We start from the raw sequence: 10539 nt of genomic DNA, 5'->3' as shown, positions 1-10539 counted from the left end.
TTCTATAAGATTGCTTTTTTGTTTTGAATTGTTCCATTCTGTCTTACCACTGTATTATTGTGGTAAGCTAAAATATTGCCACTTTGATACACCCTGACTTTCAACCTCCATGTAACTTATCTAAGAGGTTCTATGATTTTTTATTTCAGTTTGTGTTTATGTAGCAATTTTTGTTCTTGTCATGCCATGCTGCTAAGAAGGAAAAGTTTAGCAATGTTGTTTATTCAAGTTGGTATTCTTCTTGTGTTTTATGTGCATAGAAGCTGAACTAAACACAGGGAAATAAATTCATTTAAAGAAACACTAAATAGAATGCCATTCAATTATCTTTTGCTGCAACAGTCACCTACACTAATAATTCTGTAGCAGTGTTAACTTAAATACTTGGAATGTATTTAAAACCCAAGAGCATGCTGGAAGAGCAAATTTCTGTGGACTTTTGTATTTATGGTCAGACAAAAATAAAATCTGTCTGACATGTTGGCTTCTTCTCCCTTATCATACTGCCTGCTTGTTCTGCTCTTGGTCTGCAGCATGTGTAGTCTCCCAATACATTGTGCCGTAGCGAACAGATGAAGTGCTTACACATTCATAGACTGAGACTCCACAAATTCAGTTGGGTTCTCTTGTAGCTCTGAGCAGATTTCTGTCCTTTGAGCCATGACATTCCCGGCTGGAGTTCTGAATGCTGATGGCATGGCCTTTTATTATTAATCAGGAATTCAAATAAATTAATTTGTTGAAAGCGGAAGAAAGAGTTTAAAATTCAAAGCTAGAAGCCTTCATCCTGCATGAAGTGAACTGAAACTTCTCAGTGCTTAAGGAGCTTCTTGAAGTGCCATTAACTCTATTATAGAGGGCAAAGATATTTTAGCTACAGAAGATACATTTGAAGATTTGACACTTGATCAGTTTTAATTCTCAAATCTCTACAGTAGTTAAAGCCATTGCATGGGATATATACAAATTTCCAGCCAGCATATTTGCTTCTGAAAAATAGTTCTTGTTCAGGAAGTAGTATTATTTCTTTAGCTTAGTAATAATCATGCTTCTTCTTTGACTGCAATTTTATAATTTTTAGATAGGTTATTGCAGTACTCTGTTGCAGTAAAAATATCTAAGCTTATGATGTGTTGTTATTTAACTACATTTATGCAGTTTAAAAGTATACAATTAATGGCCATTTTCTCAAGCAAATCCTATGGGAATATTTCATTTTAAAGATGAAACTGCGGTATGCTAGTATACCTAAGAATATTTTGATTTTTACAGTTGTGTGAAAACAGTGAAAATAGAAATGATAAATACTGCAGTAAATAAAATGTCAGCATATCAGATTTTAAAACAGCAGACTATTTCCTAGCCTTCACATATGTTTCTGGTAAGACCTATGACATTTAATAGAAGAGAAAGAATACCAAGCCAGCCAAAGAAACACTACATGTGTTATGATTCATCTTTTTACTTTTGAATCTTAATTCTAAGATATTTGTAGTTGAATAGAATATTTCAGTATAATAGTTTTCAAAGCCTTTTAATCACAGTACTTTAGAAAAACACTATTTCCCATTCTAAGATTTCCAAGTTTTTAGGGCAGGAGGAAGGTGTTGGGGTTTTTTCAATATTTTTTATTAAAAGTTTAAACGATTGCATTAAAAGATAACACAAACTCAAAAAAGAAAAATAGAAAGTAAAAGGTGCAGAAAAAAAAGAAAAAAGAAAAAAAAGAAAAAAAACCTAAGAAAGCAATTTCCCACTCTCATCACAATAAGTATAAACAATTTAACTGTATCTGGTTGCCTTCTCTTGATTAACAGTTCTAAACCTCTTCATCTCCTACTTGATTCTTAACGGTGGGCAAGTCCAATAAGCAGCATTCTTTTTCCAATCCAGATCTCAAGCAAAATATCCAACAGATCCCTAAAATAATAATATTCGTTCAAAATATAAAAGTCATTGTTCTATATATCAACTCTTAGGTACAAGCAAATCCAACACATCATATTTTTCCAGTCCAGATGTCAACAATTCTAGAAAGAACTACCCATAATAAGCCAAATTTGTATCCTTTTGTGGAAAATAATTTTGTTCTTTAATCTATTCAAATTATTATTGGCCCTTGTCTTGAATTTATTTAGAACTTTAACAAACCTCTTTTGTAAGTCCAATAATAACAAATTATTCCAATTGCTCTCTGGGATTAACATCTTTATTTCCTTCTTAATTTTTAAAACATTATTTTTTATTTTATTCTATCTACTAGAAAATTCTTATACTTAAGTGAGATAAGCTTCATTTCAAATCTTTTTCTGTAACAGCTCCTTCTGGGAACAAACCATTGATAAGAACACACAACATAATTGGCATGGTTGATTCAAGATCCTGGTATAATTCCTCAAAAATATCTCTGAACAACATTATAAATTACTTATCTTCCAATAATGAAAACAATTTTTCTTTTTCATGAAAATGCATTTATGCTTTAAAATTAATTTCAAGATCATCATATTCAAAATCCCATATTTCAACATTTTCTGAGCCTTTAATTTGTTTAAAACTTTCTATACCCAAAACCTTGTCTTGTTTTTTGTTGTTTATTTTAAATTCTTAAAGGTTATATAGGTACAGATTCTTTTTCTTATATTGAGGATTAAAGGCACTAACCCAGTGTTTTCAACCCTGTCGTTTTGAAGGTGTCTAACTTATTTATAGCAATGAATACGCAACTTCCTAAGGTGGTTAGAAAAGAAAGTGTGAACTTAGTGTCCTTTAAAGACTCCAACTGTGGTTCGAACCATAAGGGTAAATTCTCTCATCTCCTAGTTCTCTCACCCTCTGAAGACCGCTGCCTTGCGGTCCTCTCAAAAGGAGCCACCGTACGGGGCACAGTGTGGGCAAATTCACATACTCTCTTTCTCTAGAGAGGAGCAAAGGAGCCAATCTGTTCGTCGGCTCCTTTCTTGGCCGCAACCGTCAGCTCCACTTTTGCAGAGCCATCTTCAGTCCCATGTTCCTGGTTTTTGTTTTTCTCCATATACATCCTCCGCCCTCAATAGGCCTTATCTGTTGACAACAAATAAATGTTCAAGGCACTCAAAAGATCCTTTTTGGGTATTATTTTAATACATTACGATCCTTACCCATCCAAATAAATAAATAAATCCACAGTTTAGTGCATCATGGTAATTGAATTCAAAAATGACAGCAGCATTTTTTTTAACCATTTGAGACTTTCATTTATCTTGCCTATGTCTTCTCTTTCTCTCTGAATTAAGATCAGTTCCCAGATATTTTGTCTCGATCCGCATACATTTTTAAGAGGGCAGTACAATTCTTAGCTTTCCCATTTCCTTTGTTTTGACAAGGTCTGTGACATTCAGCAAAGCAAAATTTATGTGCTGTTCGTCTTAGAAACTGCTACAGAAGCTGGCCCACATGGCAGCTAACTAAACCGTGGGGTAGAAGATTTAGTAGCAGAGTCATTGAACAGACATTAGATTTATGCATTTTTATTCCAGATTTTTCAAAGTTTTAAGAAGTACCCTTCTGACTTTGTTAAAATATATTATCTGGGGAGGAAAATAAAATACAAATACTGTATGCATCTGAAATGTATTTGGGGCAGGCTTTTATATGCACTGTAATTACATTTAGAAAGTAATTGAAATAATGATTAACTTTAGGTTGATGTCAACTTCCTATTAACTTTTTTAAGGTTTCAAATTTTAAGATTTTGATAATAGACCATTAGCTTTCTAATGGTTAGTAAAAGTTTGTCTTAGTAAAAGTTTGTGTTTCAGTACCTGAAGATGATCTTGTCATTTTCTGTGATTTACAAGCTTAGATAAAACCACTCAGTTTATATCATTTATATCAACCTCAGATACCACTTTTCTTGAAGCAGAATTTGGATTACTTTAAATACTACCCTCATTGAGGCATGTTGAAAATTAAAATGAGAAAAAATATTACTATGAATAAAAAGTAAAATTAGTAAAAATAATTTATGTGCACAATAACTAACAACCGTAATTTATATTTTAAGTGAGCGGGGACTGTCTAATGGCAATTCCTTCTTGGAATTTAGTGAATATTAAGAATTCTTACAATTTAGGCCAGAGATTATCCATACTGATCAGCTTGTAAAAGGTTTTCAATTTTGACTTTAGATATTGGAATATTGAAGCTGATTAATCTAATTTGCAGTATGAATTCAGAAAATGTCAAACAAACATTTTACATACAGTATTTTTTTAAGTTGCCATTTCTGAAAATATTAACATTGTGTGAAAAATAATTTTTAATCTGTGGAGTTTGGAAAGGTGTGGAAATGTAATGTAATTTGAAACTTGTTCTTCTGGGTATGAGTCCCTTGAAAATAACGTTAATGCAGAGATTGTTCTTTGTAATTATGAAGGTTAATATTTGAAATACTTCTTCAGTGAAATGACTCTGGGCTATGCTATCTGCCAACTTGTTAAAACTTTTTTTTTCTTAAATTCAAACGTATATAGTGCTATTTGTGCTTGTAAAATCAAAAAACAAAACCTCTGGCAGAGGGCCAGAGGTAGGGATAAAAAGGTGAATTATTATATGATAAGTATTAAGTACATAATTTACCTGTGTTGGCTGTAAACAATACATTGTAGTGTACATGTGAATTATGTTTCGCAATCTGTCTCCTTCATTTTTTCCCCAAAATCATTACTAAGCAATTTTAGTAATGACATAAGAAGAATTGTATATTAATCTTTAATCTTGGTACTTGAGTTAAAAATATTCTTAAGTTTTTATGAAGAGAAATAGCTTATAGAAAATAAATACTCACATAAAATGCCCAATGTTTTGGTTATTAAAATATTGGGAATTTACACAGGATTGGAAGGCCAAAAAAGAAAAAAGAAAGAAAGAAAAGAAAAGAGGAAAAAAACATTTGTGTGGAAGTACATCCATACAGTATCATTATCAAGATGGTTTATACTAACAAAAACTCAAACCAGAGCTTTAATTATTTGTACTTAATCATTAAATATGCTATTTAATAGAATCAGTATCCAGAGTGAACTAAAAATGTCTCTGATAATAAAAGTCTGAATTATTCACTGATTAAAATTTAAATAAGGATTCATTCACTGGATGAAATATAAATAAATTATAAACCTCTCTGCTAAATTTTGTGTTCTGCTTTTCTGTTCTGTGTGGTGTACTAGAGTGCATTAAGTGGAGGACTTTTCTGTGAAGAATCATTGCCAAAATTTATTCTAATTCTAGATACAGTAAATTATTATCATTCACATAGGATGCTGTAAAATAAATTAGGTTGTTGAAAAGCTTAATGCATAATATCAGAAGCAAGATTTTCCTATTCAGAAATAATAGTCTGTCATCCTTTTGAATCGGGTAAATGCTATGCTATTTTAATTTTTGATGTGTAGATAGAGAACTTGTTTGCTTATAACCTGAAGTTCTGTAATGAGCTGGAGCTAAATTTAACCAGACACTTCTTTATAAATTCCAGAACGGAAAGAGATGAACTATCTAGAAAGACCATATGACTTGCTTTGTTTTTTATTTCATCAAGAATGTTAGAGAATGTAATTCTAAGGATAAATGGTAGTATGATCAAATTAAATGTGAGGTTGTTCTCAAAAATATTAACTCCTGTTTTAAAATTCATTCATTTATCAGATTTAGAAACCCATCTCACTCATGGATCAACTCTGGGTGATATACAGTTAAAATGTGTATGATATCAATATATCCTAACATGTTTAAAACTTCACAAACCATTAATTTTTCATAGATGCAGCTATGAAAGGAAGCAAGAAGGATAAACTAAGCTATGTGAAACTTAATTACTACGAAAATTATATCTTTTCTCCCTAACTCTGGTCCTTTATCTTTACATGCAGTCTGTCACACAGAAATTTAGTAGATTAAAAAATGTTTAATGCAGTGAATAGAAATTGCAGATATTTAGATATTTCTAAATATCTATATATCAGAGCAGCAATATTAAAGAAATATTGGGAAGCAGTTCAGAAATTCATTTAAAATGGCCCATTAGGTTTTAGACAATTATCAAATTGACAACATATGCCAAGTATTGTCAATGTGGACTTTAAACTGTCTAAAAATCTCTAGGTGGAGTCTGCAGGCTCCAAAATCAAAGAATCTTTTTAAAACCAAAAATTTGTGAGGTTGTGGTACTTTTTATTGTTAGATTTACATTCTACCTTTTGTAGAGTTCATATATAGCAGACATGTCCAACTCACGATGTCACGTGACGTCACACAACATATTGGGACTGTTTTGCCATTGCCCGCAGTGGAGTGGGAGTGGCTTCTGCGTGACACGTCTGGGCCGGCAGTTTGACACCCCTGATATATAGCACATATCTTACCCACACAGTAAACTTGTGAAGTATATTGGACTGAGAGAGAAAGTGACCAGACCATAAAGTAAACAACCATGTAGTAAAATGCTGTGGCTTTCAGTTGATGTCTCCATTGTGCAATCCAACACCTTAATTAGCACACTGTTCTAACTCTCCACTTTTGCATGAGATCTTGCAGTATTACTAATGAGTAAAGTTTCACATCATCATTTTCATGCTAACAGCTGAAAAGTTTGCTCTGTCAGTGACAGAGACAGCTTAGGTAAGTCTCTCTCAAGAGATTTGAGTTAAATTCCAAGCTGCTCTGGTGGTTATGACTAATTATCTTCAGGGTAAAGGTAGTCAAAATTGACTAGCAAAGTAGAGTAAAATAAATTGTGACTAAAGCAAACAAAATAAAGTGAGACACAGCAAATTGATTATCTTGTCTGCTCATCAATGCCATCTTCAATCTTCTACAAAGCAAGATTATTACAGTAGTTCATTGATATTTATAAGTGTTATTTTGGGAGCAGGCCTTTTCTATTGCAAACAGCATAGAAGCTAACAATCCAGTCTATTTGCTACTCCCATTTGTTAGCTACGCCAAGTACAAAGTCTACTGTTGCTGCAAAACACTACTTGTTGCTGCAAAACACTAATTCTCTTAGAAGCTTGAACTTTACTACTTTTTAGTGAGATTCTTCAACACACGGCTAGTAATTGAGCTGGAAACTTTATGATCCAATTGTGCTATTAGACAACTGACTAGAAACTGTGCTCACAAATATAAGAAGTGTACTAAACCTAGCAACCAAGCCCAGAAGAAGAAGATAAGCAAATCAGGCAGCCAATGTGGGCATTGATAGTGAAGAGGCCTTCTTATAGGCTTGTTTTGTATAGGTAGAATCCTGACACAAATGTAGAATTCTGGAATGTTCCAACTGAGATTTCTACGCAGGCACATAACCCATGTATGTACTTTCACAGATGATCATTTGAAAAACCACAGTTACTGTTAAATTTGTTTGTCTGCATTAAACATGATATTGATACAGTTTATATCATGGTGAATGAAGCTGGAGATAGTAGTCAAAACCCCTCGTATCCTATGTTTGGAAGTTATTTTACAGCGATAAGTTAATAAATATCACAAGGAAGGTTTTCAAAAGGATTTCATAGTCCCCTGATTCTGAGGATTATTTTTTCCCAGCAGCCAGGTGAGTTGCGCAGTGAGATCATGGAGAGGGAAGATTTTTAGTCCATCCTCCTTGAGCAATGCAATATAGCAGTATGGTCAAGAAGGAATCTGGCAGTAGCTGATGAATAAAATGAAGCATCATGGGTAGTGTATAGAGTACTTCTCTTTTCTACTATATAGAATAGGATTAGTAAATGTCACTCTAGGTGTCCTTATATTTTCAGGTTTGGTTTTTTCCATTATAGTTTGGAAGAAAGGAAACAAAGTGAAATAATCAAAATTGCAAATAGATATATCAGCTACTGGTACGATATAACATATTTCTTCAAATTTGCTAATTTTCAGTATATTGTAAGCCCCGTACTAATTCATTTTGCTGAATAGAATAAATGTGATGGCATTGCTTTCTGGTCCTGCTTGTAACTTTCAAGGGGTCATTTCAGGCTGATGTTGGTAATACAATTCTGATTTATATAGATATTTCAGTAAAAAAATGTACTATTAATATGAATGTGTTGGTATAATGTTGATACATGATCTACTACCAAGTTTTAACTAACTTTTTTTTCCTTTGCTTGATATTTTAGGGTAGAGCTTTGCTCCATTGGGCATGTGATAGAGGACATAAAGAACTTGCTACAGTACTTCTCCAATACACTGCTGATGTTAATAGCCAGGTATGAGCTGAAGCTACAATGAATGTGTCCACCTTGTATATTTTGGAATAAAGAAATTACAGTAGATCATTTTCATTTGCAGTGTTTAAGTATTTGCAATATTCCTTTATTCTTTTGTGTTAATTATTTCATGCCTTTTAGTGGTTTAGCAGGATTATTTAGTACCTTATCTTACCAAAATTATATTAGATTTCAAACGGAACATTTTTTTAAAGTGACATGGATCCTTCTGGTTTGAAGACAGTAGTGACAAGAAAAGGATTGTTTAACTCTTTTCTTCTCACACTGGCCCACTCAGAATTCTGCTTCCTATTGGTGTGTTAATGTGGGGAGACATGGACGGTGTCTGCTTCTTTATTTTGGTCGTGAAAAAAGCAGATTGAAAAGTGTACTCTTACACGAGCAGACGGAAAACAGTAAGCAGCACCTTTCTTTCCAAGAATGAGTTGAAATAATAGTGAATTGGAATAGAAGAATTTTTGAGAAACAAGTCAGAAGGTTGATTGGTGGAAGTTCAGGCTGTTACGAAATAGCACAGCAGATGTAGGAGAAGGAGTGGCAGAGCCTGAGGTGGAGTCCAAAGAGGAATCAGCCCTCCAAGTGGTCTAAGTCTAACCCTCTTGAGGCCAAAATAGTGCTGACCTTTCGTTGACTAGATTCCTGCACATAAGCATGAGCAATACATTAGTTTAATTGGAATTTAACATGTGGCCCTGAACTTTCGTGCCTGACAGCATATCACTATGTAAATTGAAAACAAAAGAGCAAAACTAAGATGAAAAATGAATGAATGAATGAATGAATGAATGAAAACAACAAATAGAAAACAGAATGGAACGTTTGTTTAAAATATTCTTTTTTCACCTATGAGGAGTAGAGGTCTAAAGCTGATGCATAAGGAGAACTGCTGCATAATTATAGGCAACGTGTTTATGCTAATATGTAACGGAAGGAGGATTTCTAGTAGTGTTATACCTGGCATTCATCAGGAGCCCTTGCCGGGAACTGTATTCCTGAACATATACAGAACGCTGAAAGAATACTGAGTACATAAGTAGCAGCATGCCTCATTCAAAAAGAAAAATGTTCGAAATATAGTTATATTCACAGTCTGGGCTTATCCCAACAATCATTCAGTGACTATACATTATATTAAATATAATTTTAAAGAGAGAGAAATATAAGAGAAAAAGAGACAGGAAGTTCCCTTTTGTCTCTGAAACACAGAAATTCAATAATAATAGGCCAGATGAAACACAGACAATATGTCCGTACCTTATTATTCGCCCTAGTGGTCAAAACAGCTTATAAGTGCAAATAAATTACGCAGTCTTCAACAAATATTCTATTTAGGTTTATTAATATCTAGTTATCCTCAACAGATTTGGAAACATGTAAGCGGTTGCTGAAAAGCTACAAAGAAGTATTTTTAGTTACATGCCTAGAAAAAGATGAAAAGTAAAGCTTCAAGTGCTCTGATTTATTGTGCAGATAATGTAAATTGTATCTATTTTCATGTAATGTTGCATAATTTAATGTAAAATTTATTCTTGAGGTTTTAAGTTTCAATAGTTATTAAATATGTATAGCTATGGGAAATTACATCTAAATTACAAAAAATGTAAAATACAATTAAAATCTATCTACTGGTTGATTAGATGCCATCAGGCACTGTCAACTTTTAGTGACCATATTGATTGATTTTCTTCAGGAAGGTGTGTCCTCATCTTAGTTCTTCAGGTCTTTCAACGGCATACCTATTGCTACAGTAATTAAGTCCATCCACTTGCTGCTGAACATTCTCTTTTTTTTCTTTCCTTCCACCTTTCACAGCATTTAGACGTCTCCCAAGAGCTAAGTCTTTGCATAATGTGTCTGAAATATAATAATTTGATCTTGGTTATTTGTACCTTGAACAAGAGTTTTGGGATTATTTATTCAGTGATCCATTTGTTTATTTTGTTCTATTCATTATCTATGGCACTCTCAGGAGTCTTCTCCAACACTAAAATTCAAAAATTTCAATATTATTTTTTATGTTGTTTCTTCAAAGTTTAACTTTCACATCTATTGAGTGTTACAATTATATTGAGTGTTTTGTCAGGTATAAATGCAACCTGGCATCTGAATATTTTTTTCAAAGTCTTCATTGACTTCAGAGATCTTTTGGAAGACTTTCCTTTGGGTTTGTTTGTTTTTTGGTGTCTGTTTCCATCTTCAATATCTTTACAGATATTGTTGTAATACTGATTATCTTTTTAAACAGCTCTCTGTAAATGCTAAA

The 10539-nt window shown here is 32.9% G+C and overlaps 1 protein-coding gene across 2 annotated transcripts in view; it reads left to right on the top strand.

Annotated features, from left to right (window-relative positions):
* The window catches only part of ACBD6 (acyl-CoA binding domain containing 6), a 116410-nt gene that overhangs the window by 46878 nt on the left and 58993 nt on the right, over positions 1–10539 (top strand). For both annotated transcript variants that reach the window (XM_015811271.2, XM_015811272.2), the window contains exon 6: positions 8166–8255. In XM_015811271.2, the coding sequence (XP_015666757.2) occupies positions 8166–8255 (90 nt within the window). The remainder of the gene's footprint in view (positions 1–8165; positions 8256–10539) is intronic.

This window comes from Protobothrops mucrosquamatus, unplaced genomic scaffold, assembly GCF_001527695.2.
Source record: "Protobothrops mucrosquamatus isolate PMUCROS unplaced genomic scaffold, P.Mucros_1.0 scaffold35, whole genome shotgun sequence".
NCBI lineage: Eukaryota > Metazoa > Chordata > Lepidosauria > Squamata > Viperidae > Protobothrops > Protobothrops mucrosquamatus.
Note: the sequence above shows the minus strand (reverse complement) of the source record. Positions and strands in the feature narration are given on the sequence as shown.